The 22,308-nt window shown below is 43.1% G+C and overlaps 1 protein-coding gene across 1 annotated transcript; it reads left to right on the top strand.

Moving 5' to 3' along the window:
- The first annotated feature begins 633 nt into the window (after nucleotides 1–633).
- LOC129354250 (phospholipid-transporting ATPase IC-like) lies at nucleotides 634–22,296 on the top strand. The gene is given in 32 exon segments (XM_055023759.1): nucleotides 634–757; nucleotides 8,240–8,419; nucleotides 8,675–8,772; nucleotides 9,892–10,005; nucleotides 10,077–10,175; nucleotides 10,266–10,327; nucleotides 11,298–11,370; nucleotides 11,623–11,693; nucleotides 12,133–12,136; nucleotides 12,169–12,214; nucleotides 13,005–13,055; nucleotides 13,058–13,162; nucleotides 13,273–13,361; nucleotides 13,748–13,938; nucleotides 14,019–14,103; nucleotides 14,218–14,341; nucleotides 15,047–15,090; nucleotides 15,335–15,491; nucleotides 15,593–15,781; nucleotides 17,006–17,118; nucleotides 17,185–17,349; nucleotides 17,427–17,538; nucleotides 17,616–17,691; nucleotides 17,946–18,081; nucleotides 18,303–18,425; nucleotides 18,520–18,676; nucleotides 18,743–18,966; nucleotides 19,265–19,348; nucleotides 20,262–20,507; nucleotides 20,829–20,967; nucleotides 21,081–21,211; nucleotides 22,009–22,296. Coding segments are annotated over 31 exon segments (3,699 nt in total). The 5' UTR covers nucleotides 634–757; nucleotides 8,240–8,259; the 3' UTR covers nucleotides 22,240–22,296.
- The last annotated feature ends 12 nt before the right edge of the window (nucleotides 22,297–22,308 follow it).

Below are 22,308 nucleotides of genomic sequence, written 5' to 3'. Positions count from 1 at the left end.
TGGAAATAAATTCCTGGATCTTTTTCCAAACTGGTTTCTGATCCAGTGAAACCAGTAAAGTTTTTATTGGGACTGATTCAACGTTTAATGGAGATTATTAGATTAAATCTCAAATCATGTTAGTTTATAGTTCAGTTTCTTAAAGACAAACATCAAAGTGATCAAATGTCTATACAGGAATTATTTTCCACTTCAGTCGATATGCAGATCAATGAATCTGATTGGATCAATACAACATCAACTGGACATTATGAGTTGATGTAATGTAATGAGTTGTGCCAATATTTTCCTGCAAAGAAATATTGTTTTGAGCCACAAAAGTAAAAAAAATAATCATTTCTACCAAAACTTTTTTTTTTAATTAAATTTAAAACCTTTTGAAACTCATAAATGTTTTTGTTCTCGAACTTCTGACATTAGTTTGGACTTTTCTGGGTTTCCTGTCAGAACTCATCCGGTTTTCAGCAGGTATCAGGAAACCTGGACCTGCTGTGGCTCCGCCCACAGACCAACACCTGGTCCAATTAGCGCCCAGTTTCCGCCCAGATCCAGGTGAGGCTCGGTTCCGCTCGCAGCCGCCTGTTGTTTTCGGCCCGGAGGCGTCGGACCGGTTCGGCCGGTTTGTGGATCAGGGCGGGGATCCGGAGCAGAAGAGGAGCTGCGGCTCGGAACAACATGGTTCGGTGACACGGCGGTACCAAACACCGAGCAGAACCCAGAACCTTCCGAGCTTCACCAGAACCTCCGCTCAGCTCTGGTGAGTCCGATTCCAGGTTCGGATGTTTAGTTGAAGCTCAGAGATAAAAATGAAACCCAGAAGGTTCGGAACTCGGGTTCGGTTCGGTTCTGATGGAAGGTTCTTATTTAGCCTCAGTTACACATTTGATAAGTTTCTGAACCGGTTCGGTTCTGGATTCCGGACCCAGATTAAAAGGTTCTGTTGTAAAGTCCAGTAGAACCAGTTGATTGAACTGGATTCTGATCCAGAACTGGAGCCGAACTGAACCCAAAGTTCTGCTGAGCAAAACCAGAATTAAAGTTTCATCTCAGAAATTCTTTAAATATGAAATATGAGAATATTTTCTGTTTCGTCCATCTTAATAACTTAAAAGTTTTAAATCTGAAAAGTTTTGCTGGTTTAAACTTTTAAAATCTTGATGTCAGAAAATGAATCTTTAAAATGTTTGTTTTTAGTCTGTAGATGATTTTCTGCTTTCAGCAACAAAAATAACTCAGTGAAAATATGAACCAGCGTAACGAGGCGATCGATGTTCACCTGGTCTGGAAAATTCATTGGAAGGAAAAACTGAAGTTTTTAAAATGATTGAAAATATGTTTCATAAAGTCAACATCATGACTTCTGATCAAAATGTTTTGTAATAACAGATGGAAAAAAGATATTTAACATGATCCTTTCTGCGGGTCGCGGTTCTGCGGGTCGCGGTTCTGCTGGTCGCGGTTTCTGCTGGTTGCGGGTTGCGGTTCTGCGGGTCGCGGTTCTGCGGGTCGGTTGTCTGCGGGATGATTCTCTATTTTTAGAATAATCTGTTGAACGGCGATGACTCAGAAAACAAACTGAACACAAATGACGTCTGGAATCTGTGTTGTATTTTAACAGGTGTGGAAAATGAAAAACATTTGTTGTGTTTATTTCTGAGAAAGAAGTGCAGTGAGCTGCATGACGGCATTAACAATATTCACAGGTTTTCATCTCAATAACTGGGATGTTAGAGCGTTTAGAAGCAGTCAATATCTCACCATTAAACTGATCAGTTTCAATACATCAGCTCTAATCTGAGCTAATGGTTCATCTGAGCCTGGAGAGCAAATCCACATTTAGTGAAGTCAGTTTTTGTCTTCATTTCTTGTGAAGGTTTGGTTCTGTGTGAAGGTTGTGAGTCGTAAATATCCGACCAGCAGCTGGTAACTTCACACATTTTCAGGTTTGAAAACAGGAATTAATTCAGATCCAAAACAAACTAATATGATTCTAAATGAGTCATAAAGCTGTGAAAAACTATGAACTCCTTCTACTTTTAGTTTTTGTAAAAACTTTAATGTTTCTCAACATCAAACAAACATTATTAGATTAAAGCAACAGAAAAATGAATTCAAAGAAAATTTTCCTACAGCAACCTGGAAACAATCATCACAGCCAAGACATGACTTGTTCTTCCTGCGGCAGCAAGAAAACCGCTAATGAGCCGTAGGCATCCCTGAGGAGGAAGCCATTTTGAGTTCAAAGGTCACAAACTGATGCTGATTTTTGCCTTCAGGTTTTCTGTAAGGCAAATTTCAGCAGCAAATTATTAAATGTAGTAATCAAATGAATGCTGGTTCTCATCCAGTTCCTGATCACAGGTTCTTTTCTGTGGTATGGAAGAACATCGGTGCCGAGATTTTACTCATTTTTTAGGGTGGGAAGATTTTTCTTCACTGCAAAAACAAAGAACTGGTGATAAATAAGTTCTGCTGCCAGAGCAGCACTGAAGCTGCTGAACTGAAGTAAAACCGGATTTAAAAGAAGTTGATCAGTAATTGATCATAACGGGGCTCAAAATTTTCACTTCCTGCATGTTGAATTCATGACTTTAATAAAAAATCGGATTTCTATGTTTCTATAGAGCCCAACATGGTAACATACTGACTACATATCACATCACAGCAGAACCCCAATTCAACAAGCCTGAGCTGTATTTTAAAACATCAAACATTATCAAAGTATTTTAAAGTATTTTAAAGTTTGTTCCTAGTTATCATCTTCGTCTCCATGGAAACTGAAAATACTGGCTTGGTTTTACGGTCTCAACCTGCTGAAAGTCGACCTGCTTCCTGAACGCAGCACTCGGCTGGTTTTAGACTTTTATTGACCTCTGACCTCGCCTCCATTCGACAGCGATGTTGCTCCATAAACAAGCCTCCTCTCCAGCAGGTTTTGTTTAGGGAAATGTTTTCCATCTTTATGGAAAACTCCAGGATGCAGGATTTAAATCCGGAGCTGAGAGGCAAATGGAGCGACTGGTAGATTGAGGTCAAGACGTCGGAGGATGAACTGATGAACGGATGAACGGATGAAAAGAACCCTGACGCTCTGGATCTGAGGCTCCGCCCCGTTTCCAGTGACAGAAACTAATTTTCCTGCAGCTCGGTTTCACCTCAGAAATGTTTTCACATAAACAAAGCAGGAACTCGGATCACAGATCAACCCAGAAAATGGAAAAATGTAGATCTGAGGCACAAGTTGTTGGAATTTCATCCAGAATTATGAAAGAATGAATGTTTTTATTTACTGGGGATGATTGATTGTTTATTATTGGGGATGATTGTTTATTGACACGCTGATTTCATAAGGAAGTAAAATGGAGTTTTTTATTTACGTTTTGTGTTTGCAGTTGATCTTTACATATCTGCCGGGCAACACATGTAAATAAACATTCAAATCCAGGATCCCTGTGCAGCAGCGCCGGGCTGGCGGTTCTGTTCTGGTTCTGTTCTAGTCGGGTTCTGGTCGGGTTCTGTTCTGGTTCTGTTCTGGTTCTGTTCTGGTTCTGTTCTGGTTCTGTTCTGGTTCTGTTCTGGTTCTGGTTCTGTTCGGGAGTTAACCGACGCTCCGGTTCGTTCTCTGGACTCCAGCTGTGAGTAAATCTCTGATTTTGACTCTGAATCTCGTTTTGGTCGAATCGTCGCGTTTCAGATTCTCTAAACGCTGATGGAGTTTCTGACGCCTCGACGTTTTAAAACGCAGTAAAAACCGGAGCTGCGATAAATATAACAGTGAATCTGTTGTTTTTCTAATACGTTTGTAAACTTGCAGCTTGTTGGAGTTCAAAAAGAGAAACTGATCTGTTGCTGCACACTGCTGGTCAGCTGCTTGAAAGAAGCCTGATGTGATTTATTTTAATAAATTCTTTTTTTAATAAAAAAGTTCAGAATGAAAATTGAATGTCATCCAGTTTTAGGGATTCAGGTGTGGAATATTAATTGTGAGGAGCTGAAATTATATTTTTCACTCTGAAAATGTCTGAAAGTAATTTGCTAAATAAATATTAAGGTTTGATTGATTTTGAGTTTTTCTGCTGAAACTTTATTTTATGTTTCAGGAAAGATTTTGCGCTTTGTCTTCTTTCCATTGACATTAATTTAAATATGTTTGTTTATTTTTCACTTGCGTGTGGAAAAGTAAGAAAAATTAAAAAAAATGAATTTGAAGTAAAATTTCAGCTTTTCCATGAGAACAAGTTACTGAAAAACTAAAAGTTTGGAGCCGATTAAATTAGTTTTTAATCTTCATTTTAAAAGAATGATGGAGTGAATGTTTTAACTTCCTGGTCGGTTCTGATCCGTGACCCAGTTTGTCCTCATGGCCTCCAGCTGGAGCCGATCGGAGCCGATTTATCTTAACGGATCGTCTCTTTCTGACTTTCTGCTGTTTTTTTGTTCTCTTTGATGGAAATGTTTTGGTTTTTACTTTGACTTGAAGGGAATTTTGCATTAATGCAACCAGAAGCGGATTAAAACCGGATCCGGAGTCGTTCCGGACAGTTTTCCTGCTTCCTGTTTCTCCTCCTCGCCTGTTTTCTTCTCTTCGACCCGTTTGCTCATCTGAGCCGCTCCGGCTGCGTCCGCTCAGGTTTCACTGTCGTCACGCAGGTATGCGCCCCTCCCTCCCGCGTTGCTGACGCCACGGTGGCACGCCGAGCCAGACACCTGAACCTGTTCTCGGACCTGCTGCTGCTTCCGGTTCTGGTTCTGAGCGGCCGGGTCCGTTAAATGCGAGTCTTGGTGGTTTGAGGATGAATCATTTGCTCTCTGCAGAGATTAAACCAAATGTTTGTTCAATAAGATGCAAACCGTTTCCTGTTGTGATGAAGTTCATGAAGATGTTCAGTTTGTGCCGCTAGTTTAATGACAGACTGTCGGGTGGTTTGTGCCTGTCGGCCATCTTGGATGCGCAGCTCGGCGTTGGTCTCCAGTTGTAATGAATTGATTAGAAACTGGTTTGTAGAATCATTTGTGTTTGAATTCAAGTATTTAGATTTTGACCCAGACGGAGAAATAGATTCCAGATTCCTTTAAAAACAGTAAAATAAAATAAATTTGCACATCTTTCTAGAGTTATTGCTTCGACCAAATTTCAAGTAAATTAAAAAAATGTATTTTTAGTTATTTTTCTTGTGTTAGGATTAGGATAATTTGTCAGATTAATCCTTTAAAACGACTTTAGGCAGAAATGAAACATTTCATCAAATTATTTCATGATGTTTTGCAGATAAATTGTCTGAATTGCTCTTAAATTGTGACATGTGAGACTAAATATTTGGAGAACTGTGAGCGCTGCGTCCTTTAATTTAGTGAAATAAAGGAACTATTTCTATATATTCCTAGAGATGCAGCTGATCTTAAATCCTCTGGTTGGAGAACAAGTGATGATTTGGCTTCAGTAAATAAAAGTTTATTATGAATGTTCCTGTTTTTCTGTTCCTGTCTGTCTTCGGTCCATTCGGGTTAAATGAAGGTTTGGTTTGTCCCTCTGATGTCCAGGAGCGATAAAAACATTTCCTGTTTTGTTCAGAAACAGCTGCTGGCATCAGGAGTTTCTGCTACCTGGAGCTTTTTTACTTCCTGGTTTCTTAAATCTGATCATCAGGAAGAAGAACCACCTGCAGGTTTCTGAAAGGACATTTGTCTCGGTGAAGGTGTGACTCAGGGCTTTGTGTTCGGATGTTTTCCTTCGTTGAATGGACGACGACGTCAGTTTGGCTTTTAATCCCAGCCCAAACTGGACGGGTCCGTCTGGCCGGGTCCGTCTGGACGGGTCCGTCTGGACGGGTCCGTCTGGCCGGGTCCGTCTGGCCGGGTCCGTCTGGACGGGTCCGTCTGGACGGGTCCGTCTGGCCGGGTCCGTCTGGCCGGGTCCGTCTGGACGGGTCCGTCTGCAGCTTCGTTCTCGTTCATCCAGTCAAACATTTCCTTCTTTTTCTCCTGTGGTTTCGTGTTCATTCATTCATTCATTCATTCATTCATTCATTCATTCACCTCCAGCAACATTTCAGCTTTAGATTTAGAGAAGCTATCTGGAAAACATCAGAATGTCGATTAGAACATGGATTCAGATTATTCCAGAAGTGGGTTTGATAATCTCTCGGGATTAGAAAATTAAAAACAAAACGAATCTTTCATGTTTTAAACCGGCTGCAGAAGCTCACAGGAAATATTGGACTATTTTTGTTTCTCTAGTTATTCTGATGATTTAGATGTTTTTTTTCCAAGTAACTATTTTACAAACTTTCCCTTTTAAATGCTCGTAAACTTTAACTTTGTAAAGATTGAATCCAAAATCATAAAACTAATAACAATCAGAAATGATTTAGATTATTCATGAGCAGAATGAAAACTGTTGCCCTCAGATTATTTCTTAATATTTTTGAAGGTTACAATAAAATGACAGTAATACAGTAAGTAATAAACACTCAAAATGTTAACATGAAATTAACTCGTTTAATATTCCAACAGTTTTAATATTTTTATTGATTAAATGTTTATTTATTTATTGTAAATATTCTGTTTGTGATTTTTGGTCTTTTATTGACTGTAAGTGTCATTAAACATTTAAAATGTTGCTTAAGGATTATAAGTTTTATGATGAAAATGTTTCTGGAGCCTGAACCATTTTATGTTCAGGTGTTTTTATCACTTTGCTGGTGACACGTGAAGCATGTCAGGCGTGTGCGAACAGGCCGGGAAACATGGATCTGAACTGTGTGTGTGTGTGTGTGTGTGTGTGTGTGTGTGTGTGTGTGTGTGTGTGTGTGTGTGTGTGTGTGTGTGTGTGTGTGTGTGTGTGTGTGTGTGTGGAAACCTGGGTGTGTCTGGGATTTTTACCCTCGGCTCCTCTGGGAAAAGCAGCTCCTTTCTCCAGCGTTCTGGTTTTAAACCGACCAGATAATCGACTTCCTTACTGGAATGGCTGAAAATGTTGTTTCTGTTTGGTTCTCACCAGTTTGGGTTCCAGTTCCTGAATCAGGAATGTCACATTCCTGCCATATTAACCAGTTTGGATTCCCTCATTGTCTCTGTTGCGTCACATGAAAATGTTGGGCTGATGTGGGCGTGGCCTGTGGCTCTGTGTTTCTCTGAGGAAACGTTCAGGAGTCAAAGTATCTCCTAGATCCAGTAAAATGGTTGGGAACGTCCGGCTCTGTTGGGAACGTCCGGCTCTGTTGGGAACGTCCGGCTGTTGGGAACGTCCCTCTCTGTTGGGAACGTCCCTCTCTGTTGGGAACGTCCCTCTCTGCTGGGAACGTCCCTCTCTGTTGGGAACGTCCCTCTCTGTTGGGAACGTCCCTCTCTGTTGGGAACGTCCGGCTCTGTTGGGAACGTCCGGCTCTGTTGGGAACGTCCGGCTCTGTTGGGAACGTCCGGCTCTGTTGGGAACGTCCGGCTCTGTTGGGAACGTCCCTCTCTGTTGGGAACGTCCCTCTCTGCTGGGAACGTCCCTCTCTGTTGGGAACGTCCGGCTCTGTTGGGAACGTCCCGCTCTGTTGGGAACGTCCGCTCTGTTGGGAACGTCCGGCTCTGTTGGGAACGTCCGGCTCTGTGGCGCTCCGATGGCGGACGATGTTTTTAAATCCTCCAGACTTCAGATTTCCTGATGAGAAATCTAAAAACACGTAAATCGTTCGTTTTGTTTCTCTTGGGAAAGTTGCATGTATGAAAAAGTTTTTCTATCCTACTGATCAATAAATAATCAATGTATTGACATGAGAATAATTTTTTGGATGCAAATTCAACCTTTGCTACGATGACCAAAAGTTCACTAAAGGAAATGATTAATCAGATTAATCATGATGTATTGATTACTCAAATAAACATCCAATTAATGATTAACTGGAGGATCGAGAATCAAAATTCATCTTTTTGTAACAAAAAAGTTATTGTGCATTTGCATTTAAGAAATAAATGTTAATTTAAAATAGTTTCATTTGCATCTTTTAACATTTAAGTGGTTTAATAAAATTCTCCAGATTACTAAAATGTTTTCTTACAAGAAGGAATTGAAATGTTTTGCATTCTTTTGTTTTCCAATATTGTATAAAATAAACTCAAATGTTTTAAATGAAAAACCATCAGAATGTGCCAATAATCAGTTACTAAACTAATCGTTAGCTGCAGTTCTACGTTATTTGGTTTATGAAATATTTCTGCAGATGTTCCTGAGTTCATCCATCTTGATTCTCAGGAAACACGCAAGGCGCCAAGATGAGTCGGCGAGTGAACACGCCGGCGCCGAACGATGAGGAGATGCCGTACAGCGACGACGAGACGGACGGCGAGCTGGACGACGACTCCGAGAGCGACGCCGACGAACCGCAGGAAGCAGATCAACCCGCAGAGGAGGCGGCGGCCGCGAGGGCCCCGGGTGAGCGAAATGGATCAGAACCAGGAGCTCAGGATCAAAATCACATGGAGGGAAAAAAGACCTCCGAGTTACTTTGAACAAAATATTAGAGCCAGATGGATGGAACATGATCAGATTAAATATTACTAAGATAACTGTGAGAATAAAACTCTAATATTACAACTCATAATAAAAACTTTTAAGTTGTTATTTTTAGCGCTCAACTAAAACTCCACTGTACAGTTTGAACAAACTAAATGTATTAATTTATTTCAGAAATGGGCTGGAAAGTGAAAGCCAACGACAGAGCGTACCACCAGCTGCCTGAGTTCAAGAAGAAAGTTTTCCTGTGCATCAAGAAGAGCCGATACTCTGTAAGCCTGCAGCTCTAACCCAACCCTAACCTGAACCCTAACCTGAACCCTAACCCAACCCAACCTGAACCACAACCCTAACCTGAACCCTAACCTAACCCTAACCTGAACCCTGATCCTAACCTGAACCCCAACCCTAACTTAACCCTAACTGGCAGCTCCAGCTGGACGACCTGTTTATGTTTTTAATATTATTTTAATCACAATCTGCTGCGGTTTGAGCTGCTCTTTTTCCACCATGTCAGCCCCGTAAACTCGGCCGTGTTTCTGTCTCTGAGGCTGAAACCCGACCGTCCGGATCAGCTGACCGTCCGGATCAGCTGACCGTCCGGATCAGCCGACCGTCTGACACTTTAGACTCACCGGGAGGCGTTCCAGTCCAGACACCAGAAAAATGAACTTGTATTGACTTCTCATCCAGAACTGAATGAAACTGACGGTTCAAACCTTCAGGATGGAAATGTTTTATTTTAGACAGTGTGAGAAATAAGATTCAGCAATTTAAAATTTTATTATAATATTTTGTGGCGCTATTATCATAACCATAAAAATTTTTCTGAAAAGGGTATCAAAAGTTTTAAAATCCTGGAGATGAAAATCCATCGTCTGCAGAGTCTGGATGATTTTAAGGTTACAGACGAGAAAAGATTAAAAGTCTCTCCAGTTTCTATTCAACCAACTTTGGCTCATAGCATAGCGTAGCATAGTATAAATAACACAGCAAGGTCTTCAGAACATTTTGGGTTCTGGTCATTTTTCAGGTTGTTTTGTGGTTGTTGTGATTTTGGCCTGAAATGGAAGCAGAAATAAGATCTGGATGACGTTGAGGGTTTTATTCAGCTCTGCTGGACCTTTAAACCTGGACAGGATGCGATTGTCCGTCTCTCAGCGGCCGTTGTGTTCAGTGGTTGAATGAATCGGACCTGTTCTGGTATCTGATTTTAATCTGAAACTGTTTCTGGACCTCTGACCGAACCCAGTCAGCCTCTAATTAACTTTTAATGGGAGTCAACAGACAAGCGGCCCCTGCTGTGCCGGACCTGCCTGTCCCTGACCCTGACCCTGACCCTGACCTCTCCATTCATTTAATCACGCTGGCCGTTTTTCTTCCCTCTGCAGGGAAACGCCATCAAGACGTACAAATACAACGTCATCACCTTCCTGCCCCTGAACCTGTATGAGCAGTTCAAGAGGGTGGCCAACATCTACTTCCTGGCTCTGCTCATCCTGCAGGTTGGATTCGCTCTGATGCTTTATCTGCTCTGAAGACGGAAATAATAAGTGGAGCTTTTGGTTGTTCTCAGATCATCCCAGACATTTCCACGCTGCCCTGGTACACCACTCTGATTCCTCTGGTGATCGTTTTGGGAATCACTGCAATCAAAGACCTGATTGACGATCTGGTGAGGCGTCCATGTTGAATCCTGGAGATTTTAGCTGCATTTGAAACAAATAAAAGCTGTTTGGATTGTGATGGACTCTGTTTCCTCCAGGCGCGTCACAGGATGGACAAGGAAGTGAACAACAGGAAGTGTGACGTTCTGCTGGACGGAAGGTGGGATGAGATTCCAGTGGGATGAGATTCCAGTGGGATCAGATTCCAGTGGGATGAGATTCCAGTGGGATCAGATTCCAGTGGGATCAGATTCCAGTGGGATGAGATTCCAGTGGGATCAAGATCCAGTGGGATCAGATTCCAGTGGGATCAGATTCCAGTGGGATCAGATTCCAGTGGGATGAGATTCCAGAGGGATGAGATTCCAGTGGGATCAGATTTCAGTGGGATCAGATTCCAGTGGGATCAGATTCCAGTGGGATCAGATTCCAGTGGGATGAGATTCCAGAGGGATGAGATTCCAGTGGGATCAGATTCCAGTGGGATCAGATTCCAGTGGGATGAGATTCCAGTGGGATCAGATTCCAGTGGGATCAGATTCCAGTGGGATGAGATTCCAGTGGGATGAGATTCCAGTGGGATCAGATTCCAGTGGGATGAGATTCCAGTGGGATCAGATTCCAGTGGGATCAGATTCCAGTGGGATGAGATTCCAGTGGGATGAGATTCCAGTGGGATGAGATTCCAGTGGGATCAGATTCCAGTGGGATGAGATTCCAGAGGGATGAGATTCCAGAGGGATGAGATTTCAGTGGGATCAGATTCCAGTGGGATCAGATTCCAGTGGGATCAGATTCCAGTGGGGTGAGATTCCAGAGGGATGAGATTCCAGTGGGATCAGATTTCAGTGGGATCACATTCCAGTGGGAAGAGATTCCAGTGGGATCAGATTCCAGTGGGATCAGATTCCAGTGGGATCAGATTCCAGTGGGATCAGATTCCAGTGGGATCAGATTCCAGTGGGATGAGATTCCAGTGGGATCAGATTTCAGTGGGATCACATTCCAGTGGGATGAGATTCCAGTTGGATCAGATTCCAGTGGGATCAGATTCCAGTGGGATGAGATTCCAGTTTATTAGAAATGATTTGTTTTGTTTTGAAAAGCTGAATATTGTGTTTTTGCTTCAGCTTTAAGGAGTCCAAGTGGATGGACGTCCAGGTTGGAGACGTGGTTCGCATCAGGAAAAACGACTTTATTCCGGTATGAATGTTTTATTTGAGGACAATTTGCTCATTAAAAATGATTCTTTAAATTCAGCATTTTGTCCCTTAAATTTGAACAGAAAGTTGTGAATCTGTTTTATTTCTATTACTGGTTTAGTGCTAACTATACAACGGGAATTCAAATTTAGGATTAAGATGGTTTTAAATTAGATTTAGTTTTTAATGAGCAGATAATTTTATGTGTGGATGATTTTATGATGGCCTGAGTATTTGATGTTTCTCTCTTCAGGCGGACATGTTGCTGTTGTCCAGCTCCGAGCCGAACAGCTTGTGTTACGTAGAAACAGCCGAGCTCGATGGGTAAGAGCTTTCATCTGAAACAACCAATTTTTAATATTTATACAATTTTAATGCAGAAATTAAACCAAACTGAGTTTTTTCCAGCAGGATCATTTAAACCACAGATTAGTGGCGCTTCCTGCTTGGGAAAGTTTTATTTAATCAAGTTTTTGTTCCTGATTGCTGAGTCAACACATCACTCAGCAGTAAAGTGAAGAATAAATTTAACATCAGTCCTGAATGTTTAACTTTGCAGTTTATCTTGAGACTTAAACAAGAAGCAAACGGCTGTTCCTAAAGTTTCAAACTGAATCGGAGAAAAATAAACTAATAACATTTACTGTCAAGATGCAGAGAAGTTTTACTTTATGCTTTTTAAAAGTGTGTCTGTGAATTTCCTCTGGTTCTTTGATTTCTCAGAAAATGATTGAAATGTTTGGGATATTTTGTCGTTTTGCAGAGAAACCAACCCTGAAGTTTAAGATGGGGCTCAGAGACGGACGAGAGGCTGCAGGAGGAGCGGGAGCTGGCGCAGTTCAACGGTGAGCAGGCCGCAAACTTTCACTGCAAAACAGAAAATGAGCTTTTTATTGAACAAAAACTGTTCTAGAGTCTTAGACCAACAGAAGGTCTGCAGCAGTGGGAAACTCACTGCGTGAAAATGAGCAAAAATTCAGACTTTTATGTAGAAATTCATAAAAAAAATAGAAATAGTTTAATTCGGGAAAAAAGTTTTGAAATATTAAATGAGATAAATTGGGGCCTCAGTTAGTTTTTTTTAAGTGTTTTGAAACAATTTTTTTATATATAGCTTTCAGTGTGATGATGTCAAACAATTTAGATTTGCATAAATATAAATTTGGACCTTAAATTTGTCCAGGTTCATTTAAAACTAAAAACTATTTTGAAAATAAAAATGAGGAGAAAATTGTTTCATATTTTTTTTTCAGTTTAAAATGAATTGATTATGATGATCCAAATTTAAGCCTGGATTAAATTCATTGTCCCCTGAAAATGATGAAGCTGACGTTTTAACTGGTGGAGTTTCTGTTGTTTTTTCGTTCTAATGTTTTTTCCATTGTAATCTGCCAACGAGAGTTTAATAATCTATATTATCAAACTGATTTTAATGTAGTGGAAAGTTTCACCAAAGTCAAAGCCTTAAGATAAGAGAAACAAAGAATAAATGGGAATAAATGCACACCGCACTAATGAGCATGTAATTCTTCTGCAATGGGAGCCTTAATAACTATTTAAATGTCATTAATTGAACTGTTGATACTGTTTTAGTTACTTTTTGCCTTTTTTTGTTGCCCTTTCATCCGTTTGCAGCTCTGATCGAATGTGAGGAACCAAACAACCGTCTGGACAAGTTTACAGGGACGTGTTGTGGGACGGCGACCGTTACCCCCTGGAGCTGGACAACATGTTGCTGCGAGGCTGCAAAATCCGAAACACCGACTACTGCCACGGCCTGGTCATCTTCGCTGGTCCGTCGCTGTTTAGTTGGTTTTCTCTTTGAAATTCAGTTGGAAATAAACATGAACTCGTCAAGTGTTGTTGAATGGTGGTTGCTGAGGTCTGCTCTGTGTGGTTGTAGGAGCCGATACCAAGATCATGAGGAACGGAGGCAAAACCAGGTTCAAGAGAACCAAAATAGACGAGCTGATGAACTACATGGTTTACACAGTGAGGCAGAATGAACTTCATTTACCTTATTATTCAGGCTCAGCAGGGGTTTCTTTCAGTTTCATATTTCAGTATAAAAAAGTAAATCACAGTGAGTTATTATTTACTTCTGACTTTTTTTTTCTCAAAATTTTGAATTTTTTTCCTTAGAATTTGGATTTTTTATTTTATTATTATTATTATTTTATTGTTTAATTTTTTTTAAAACATTTCTTTTACCATAACAATGTTTGGTTATTTATTTGTATTTTGACATGGCTCGACATGATTGGCGCTGATGTTGTTCCGTAGCTGACGGTTTGATGGAGGCTTATGCAGGAACAGTGGTGCATCCTGTGGCGCCCCCTGTGGGCAGCAGAGCTGAACGCATTGTGCTTCCTCTGCAGATCTTCGCTCTGCTCATCCTGGTGTCGGCTGGCCTGGCCATCGGTCACTCCTTCTGGTACCAGGACATCGGAACCAACGCCTGGTACCTGAACGACGGCAAAGACCACACCACCGCCTACAGAGGCTTCCTCAGCTTCTGGGGCTACATCATCGTCCTCAACACCATGGTGCCCATTTCCCTCTACGTCAGGTCAGGCTTTGGCATTACATCGCAGACAGTTGTTGTTTCTGTTTAGATTCTCTGTTGGCTAAAATATTAGTTTTGTTTAGTGTGGAGGTGATTCGACTGGGCCAGAGTAAATTCATCAACTGGGACCTGCAGATGTATTATTCAGAGAAAGACACACCAGCTAAGGTACGGCCAGCTGGTGGCAGAGGATCCAGTTGAGCTTCACTGACTCATTTAGTCAAATGAAAGAAATTCAGAGCATTTTTCCGTCTCTGCTCCTTCCTGTGTTTCTCTGTTCAGGCCCGAACGACGACCCTGAACGAGCAGCTCGGGCAGATCCAGTACATCTTCTCTGACAAAACAGGAACTTTGACACAGAACATCATGCAGTTCAAGAAGTGTACCATCGCCGGGCGGAGTTACGGTGAATATGAGCAACGCGGCTGAATGCTGGGACTCCAGAAACGCACTCCAGAAATAAATTAATAGAATTCAACTTTGTCATTGCACTGTCACATGTACAAAGCAACGAAATGTAATAAATGACATTTAACATGAGATTAAAACACTTTGAGTTTTCTGAATTTAAACTTGAGGCTAACACTGCTAAGTATGTAGCTAAACTTGAGGCTAACGCTGCTAAGTAAGTAGCTAAGTTTTAGGCTATCGCTGCTATGTAGCTAAACTTGAGGCTAACGCTGCTAAGTATGTAGCTAAACTTGAGGCTAATGCTGCTAAGTTTGTAGCTAAACTTGAGGCTAACGCTGCTAAGTATGTAGCTAAGCTTGAGGCTAACGCTGCTAAGTATGTAGCTAAACTTGAGGCTAATGCTGCTAAGTATATAGCTAAACTTGAGGCTAATGCTGCTAAGTATGTAACTAAGCTTGGGGCTAACGCTGTTAAGTATGTAGCTAAGCTTGAGGCTAATGCTGCTAAGTATGTAGCTAAGCTTGAGGCTAACGCTGCTAAATATGTAGCTAAGCTTGGGGCTAATGCAGTGACAAGTATCTCTTGGTAAACCTGTAACTAAGACATTTTTATTTATAACAGTTAAGTTACATATTTTAGTTGAAGTAAAACTAAAACTGTTGAAACCTGGAGAACTGAAATGTTTGTGTTTTCCTGACAGGTGGCCCAACCACTTCAGAAGGAGTTGCTCTGGACAAAATAAAGGTGCGAGTCGACATTTAGAATTTGAACTGTTGTTTGGTTTTGATACAACCACAGTGTCAGTTTGGGTTTAGCTAAGTTATTTGGCTTTAACGGGTTTAAATTTATATAAATTTAACTGTTTGTGTGAAACATGCAGATTCCACCGTATTATTTATCAAATGATGGAAACTTCACATAAAATGTTTAATGTCTTTTGTTATTGATAATATACCAAAACGCGCTTTTTGTGTGTCCTGCCTGTTAGCCGGTGGACTGGACCTGGAACCGCTATGCTGACAGGAAGTTCCAGTTTGTTGACCACTTCCTGGTCGCCAACATCAAATCCAAGAAGGACAAAGACGCTCTGGAGTTTTTCAAACTTCTCTCGCTGTGCCACACAGTCATGGTGGAGAGCAACGACGGTAAAATAAATGATTTGGAGAAAATGAAAACCTGAATGTTTTGTTGATTTGAAACGAAAGCAAAAACTCCACCTGACCGGTTTTCTGTCTCCTGCTGCTAGGCGAGCTGGTGTATCAGGCTGCGTCTCCTGATGAGGGCGCTCTGGTGACGGCAGCCAGGAACTTTGGCTTCGTCTTCCTCTCGCGCACACAGGACACCATCACCATCTCAGAAATGGGCCAAGAGGCCACCTACGAGATGCTGGCCCTGCTCGACTTCAATTCCGACCGCAAGCGCATGTCGATCATCCGTAAGACCAACAGCCGCTAACGTTAGCTTAGCAGCCCAGAAGGGACTGTTAGGTATTTTCCTCGAACCTACAATAAAATAACCACAGACAACGTATATGAATTAAATATGGTCAGGCTTCTGCAGAAGGAGAAATCCCGATCAACAGCTCCTCCGGGCTGGTCAAAAGAGAGTTCTGATCTGCTTTCACGTGAGCTCCCTCTTTATTGTCAAAGCATCAAACAACAGAGGTCGTAAAACATTTAACACAAACAGACCAACAACTCAGTTCCAGGTGTGATATCTAATTTACAATCTGAGCCCAGTTCAGCTCTGGGTCAAACTGTCACCTAAGACCGGGTAGATAAACACCAGAGAAAACTTTAGGGTCTGAGAACCATAAAGTTTTACTATCTCGCATGAAGACAGTCGTAACCTCCAGGTCAGCCCATACACACATAAGGAAGAGAACACTTTAACAAAATGATAATATCAAAAAATCTCTAACAGGACAGGAGTATTTAGATGGTGCTAATCAGACCCAACACTGTGTGGAACGGGATGAGATCTGTCAACATGAACCAGCTTTATGTTCTGACCCATCATTAGACGACGGCTGTCTGGTCCGTTTGGTCCGGTTCGGTCGTGGAGGTGTGAACGCTGAGGTCAGAGTTCACATCAGTCTTGGTTCAGTTGAAGTGAACTTTGGTGCGGTTCGAATTCATATAACCGCTCCAAAAGCAGGAAGTGGACTACAGAGCAGGGCATTCTGGGTAGATACAACCCAAACAAAGGGTCGCTAAGGAGCGTTAACCAAACTGTGTGCTTTATGTGTGAGGCTAACCATGTGTGAGGCTAACCATGTGTGAGGCTAACCATGTGTGAGGCTAACCATGCGTGAGGCTAACCATGTGTGAGGCTAACCATGCGTGAGGCTAACCATGCGTGAGGCTAACCATGCGTGAGGCTAACCATGTGTGAGGCTAACCATGTGTGAGGCTAACCATGTGTGAGGCTAACCATGTGTGAGGCTAACCATGTGTGAGGCTAACCATGCGTGAGGCTAACCATGCGTGAGGCTGACCATGTTTGAGGCTAACCATGCGTGAGGCTAACCATGCGTGAGGCTAACCATGCGTGAGGCTAACCATGTTTGAGGCTAACCATTAACGCTTTCATTCGTGAGGAGCAGATGTTTTTGTGAATTTAACTTGGTGGCTGACGGCTCGTCCGGTCTTGTTTGCAGTGAAGTTTCCTGACGGACGAATTCGTCTTTACTGCAAAGGAGCCGACACCGTCATCTATGAGCGCCTGTCCCCAAACACCAGGCACAAGGAAACCACCCAGACCGCTCTGGGTGTGAGTCGCTGCTTCGCCTGAACATGAACTCTGCCAGGAAGGACATTGATGTATTTTGTCTTGCAGGAGTTTGCCAGTCAGACCTTGAGGACGCTCTGCCTGTGTTACAAGGACATCAGCGCCAGCGAGTTCGAGGCTTGGTCCCGCAGACACAAAGAGGCCCAGCTGAACATGGTGGACAGAGAAGCCGCCCTCGACAGAGTCTATGAGGACATCGAGAAGAACCTGATGGTAGGTGGAAAACACAACAATTCAAATCAACATCTATACATACAACTTTGCTGATTGGCCTAGTTTGTCGTCTGCAGCTGATTGGAGCGACCGCCATTGAGGATAAACTTCAGGATGGCGTTCCAGAAACCATTGCCAACCTGGCCAAGGCTGGCATCAAAATCTGGGTCCTGACTGGCGATAAGAAAGGTGAAGGGGAGACAGGATATGATCCAACGTCCCACTGGAGACGGAGTGGAGTCTCAATGTTTTTGTCTTTCCTTCAGAAACGGCAGAAAACATCGGATTTTCCTGTCAGCTGCTGACGGACAAGATGCAGATCCACTATGGAGAGGATGTTAAGTGAGTCTAAACAGGTTCCACCAATCAGAATATGAGAGATGCTCAATGCTATCACCAGCAGGGGGCACTGCTAGCTAAACAGAAAATTAGTTTAGCTATTAGCCGATTAGCTACTGATAGCAGCATGCTAATATCAGCAGATAAATGCTAACAAATCTGAGAGCAAATCTAAGATTCACCAGAATATCTGAGACATTCAGCTGTTTGTCTGATAATCTAAGACACTTTAATGCTCTATCGTAAAATATTTTCAGTGGGAAGCTGCTGGCCCGTCAAACCGCCCGGAGAAATGAAGGTCCATCATCGCATCAACTTGGCAAAAAGAAACCGACTGCACCTTTCTTCCCTGGAACCAACAACAACGCTCTGATCATCACTGGAGGCTGGCTGGTTAGACCCACTCACTCACTCAGTGACCATCCTGCACCGAATTACCACAGTTTCACATCCAGGACTCAATCTGTCGCTTTCTGGAAAATACCTTGAAATTTGGGAGAAGTTAAAGTCTTAAATCAATACAGCCGTTGGTTTCTAATATATCCTGCCAGTTCTGGAAGAAACATTTTGTCTTCTGGCTGAGAAAGTGTTTCAGAAAATGTTTGTTTTCTTAGAACGAGATTCTTTACGAGAAGAAGAAGAAACGCCGCAGGCTGCGTCTTCGCCGTTTAGGAAGGAGACAAACTCCGAGCAACCCTCAGGATCCGCTGAACGACGAGGAAAAGGAAATGAGACAAGTAAGACCCACATCCACCAGGGGGAGCCGCCGCGCCGCAGTCTGAGAACAGCCGCGCTCCTTCACGTTCTGCCGCCATGTTGGATGTTTTTCAGGTGGACTTTGTGAACATGGCCTGTGAGTGTGAAGCGGTGATCTGCTGCCGCGTCACGCCCAAGCAGAAGGCCAACGTTGTGAGTCTGGTGAAGAAGTACAAGAAGGCCGTGACGCTGTCCATCGGAGACGGCGCCAACGATGTCAACATGATCAAAAGTAAGGAAGCAGATGAGCTGCCGGCCCTTTAAACGCGTCCTGACCGATCGTCCTCTGTCCCTCCAGCCGCCGACATCGGAGTGGGCATCAGCGGTCAGGAGGGGATGCAGGCCGTCATGTCCAGCGACTACGCCTTCGCCCAGTTCTGCTACCTGCAGCGCCTCCTGCTGGTGCACGGCCGCTGGTCCTACATCAGGATGTGCAAGTTTCTCCGTTTCTTCTTCTTCAAGAACTTCGCCTTCACTCTGGTCCATTTCTGGTACTCGTTTTTCAACGGATACTCCTCTCAGGTCAGCAGCACCGCGATGCGCTCCGACAGGCTGCGTTCACACCAGCCGGTTCAGTCCACTTCAATCAAACCAGTCTGTTTGTATGCAAAGTCTGGTTCATTTAATCAAATAAAAAAATCTACATCGGAGATTTAAGCTGCGCTCGATGTCTTCAGAGGGTTTTATGTAATTTTCGTCGGTAGTTCTTGGCGCAGCGCCTCCACAGGCGAGGAGGGAACAGGTTTGGTTCATTTGACAGGATGTGATGTGAAAGTCAGTGATGATGATGATGATGATTAACGTACGTTGTGTCCTGCAGACGGCCTATGAGGACTGGTTCATCACGCTCTATAATCTGGCCTACAGCAGCCTGCCGGTTCTGCTGGTCGGACTCCTGGATCAGGTAAAAACTCGTTTCTCTGGATCGCAGTTTTGATCTGACTCATTTCCAGTCAAGCTGCCCTGCAGGTTCCTGAGGTGAAACGTCAGCAGAACCAGAGAAATAATCAGCTCAGGTCCCTCTTGACAACGAGATCCAGATCTCAACGAGGTTTTCCTGGTTAAATAAAGGAAATTAAAATAAAACAATACAGGAAACATGGAGGTTTATTGTTGGCTTGGAATTTTATTTTCTGTGAATCAGAAACTTCAATATTTGGAGAAATTTTTGGTTTTTCTTGACAGTTTAGTTTAATTTTGTTTCAACTTTTTGTTTGTATAATTCAGTTAATTTGAATTAGTTTCTAAAGTGGGTTTGCTAGTTTAATTTTTTAGTTTAATGGTTTTTTAGCTACAGTAGTAGTTCCTTAGTTTCATGCTTTAGTTAGCGTAGCGTGACGTAGCGTGACGTAGCGTTGCGCGGCGTTGCGTTGCGTAGCGTGACGTAGCGTTGCGTTGCGTTGCGTAGCGTGACGTAGCGTTGCGTAGCGTAGCGTGACGTAGCGTTGCGCGGCGTTGCATTGCCACAAGGAGGATTATAGAGTAACATCATTTGCAGATTGCTCATGTAAAGTGTTTTTTCAACTAAACACTATTTTAACAATAACTGATCAAAACTAGCAAACAGACTCTAGAAACTAATTAGAATGAACAAAATCACAACTAATGAAACGAAACTACAATAGAAAACCCAAAACTATTAAAATGCCCAGGCATGCCTCCTCCTGTCCACCAGGTGGTGCTGCTGCACTTTCTGTTCTTTTCATGTTTGTCTGAAGGTCTCAGTGGATCTCAGTGTAAATCGGTTTAAGTGATGGACTTTGAGCCATTGGAGGCGTTTTGGCAGTGAAACGTTTCCCGGCGTTTTGTTCCTGCAGGACGTGAACGACTATCTGAGCCTGAAGGTTCCCACGCTGTATCTACCCGGCCAGCAGGGGTCGCTGTTCAACTACAAGAACTTCTTCATCAGCTTGTTCCACGGCATCTTCGTGTCGCTCATCATCTTCTTCATCCCGTACGGAGCGTTCCTGCAGACCATGGGTCAGGACGGCGAGGCGCCATCCGACTACCAGTCCTTCGCCGTGGTTACCGCCTCGTCGCTCATCTTCGTCGTCAACCTGCAGGTCAGAACAACGAAGCAACGTTGAGAATGAGAGGCTGAGGACTGAATGAGCAGAGTAACGTCTGAACAAAACCATTTAGAAAAGAACTGAATAAGTTACTAACTAGCTACATTTCCTGGAGCTTAAATGGTTGATCATCTAATCAGTACTTAACTTTTCAGCAAATACTTTTTCCTTCTACTTGAGTAAATCATGCTGAAGTCGTTTCCCTCTGACTGGATTCAAATCTTTGGTTCTGTAAAGCTTCACAGGTTGAACCTTTGTTGGTAAGTCAGTTTCTAAATGCCAGATGTTCTGACCCGTCGACCCGTCTGCCTCCAGATCTCTCTGGACACGTCGTACTGGACCTTTGTCAGCTGTTTCGCCGTTCTGGGCAGCATCGCCATCTACTTCGGCATCATGTTTGACATCCACAGCGCCGGGATCCACGTCATCTTCCCCTCCGTCTTCACCTTCACAGGTCGGCTCCTCCGAGCCGCTCCGGTGTTCACTGAGGCCCGGTGTGTGTCTCCGAGTAACCGCTGACCGTGTGTGTGTGTGTGTGTGTGTGTGTGTGTGTGTGTGTGTCTGCAGGCGCGGCGCCGAACGCTCTGCGCCAGCCGTACCTGTGGCTGACCATCATCCTGACGGTGGGGATCAGCCTGCTGCCCGTCATCTGCATCCAGTTCCTCCATAAAACCATCTGGCCGTCTGTCAGCGACAAGGTGAGACACAAAACCACAGACAAGTCAGTTACTGGCAGATTCTGGAAATACGGATTTTAATCTCAGTGTTTTTGGCATTAATGTCGTTTTAGAGCCGTTTGTATTTCAGTTCTGCGTCTCAGTTTTATGATTGGAAGGTCAAAAAACTCACAGTTTAATTAAACTTGTTGTGTAGGATAACGTTGTTTGTTTCAAACTTAGTGTATTTCATTATGACCTAGTAGGACCATTGTAGACTGAAAAACAAAATTTTAAAAATGAGAAAAATTTTGAGATTTGAGAATTTTCTAGAAAACTTGGAAATTTCTAATTTCAAGCAGCTAAACATTTGTGAGAAAAAACTCACATTTTGAGATTTATTTCAGAAATGTCCATGTTTTCACTAGAAGATTTCTGAGATTGATCTTAATTTCCTGGTTTTTCTCTTGCAGATTTTTGACTTGAGGCTCAGAAAACAAATTTATTCTGGGAAATTTCTGGAAGCAATCTCAAACCTTTTTCTGTCTATATTTCTGTAAAAGCCATTCTAGTGTTTTTAAAAACTAATGGAAACATTTTTTCATACGACCGGACGTTACTACTGGCAGAAACAACAAAGGCAATAAACAGGAAGTGGAAGTGATGATGCGGCGTTATTTTAATTACTGAATAAATGGGATTTTAACTGTTTCTCATTCAGTGGAAAAACCAGATCTGCTTTTGTTTTGTATTTCCTTCCATCCTGTGGAAAATGTCCACTAACATTTTGCTGCGTTAGTTTGACGGTTCTGTTTGCGGTTCTGTTTGCCGTCCTGCAGGTCCAGAGGAACAAGAATAAGTACCTGCAGCAGGCGGAGGAGGAGAACAGGAGGAAGAAGGGCGAGCCTTCAGCCTTCGTGCGAAACCGAGCGTCCCGCCGCTCCGCCTACGCCTTCTCGCACACGCCCGGCTACGCCAACCTCATCTCCACCGGCCGCAGCATCCGGCGGCGCGACACGGCGCACGGCGGCGCCGCCCAGGAGAGGAGGCGGCTCCCGGAGGCCGTCTGATCGGAGCCGACCGGAGCCACGCTGCAGCCGGAGGGTTTTGTTTCTGCAGATGAACCACACAGGGAAGTG

Source organism: Poeciliopsis prolifica, unplaced genomic scaffold, assembly GCF_027474105.1.
Source record: "Poeciliopsis prolifica strain line A6 unplaced genomic scaffold, Auburn_PproV2 SCAFFOLD107, whole genome shotgun sequence".
NCBI classification, from domain to species: Eukaryota; Metazoa; Chordata; class Actinopteri; order Cyprinodontiformes; family Poeciliidae; genus Poeciliopsis; species Poeciliopsis prolifica.
This window is presented reverse-complemented; position numbering and strand designations above follow the sequence as displayed.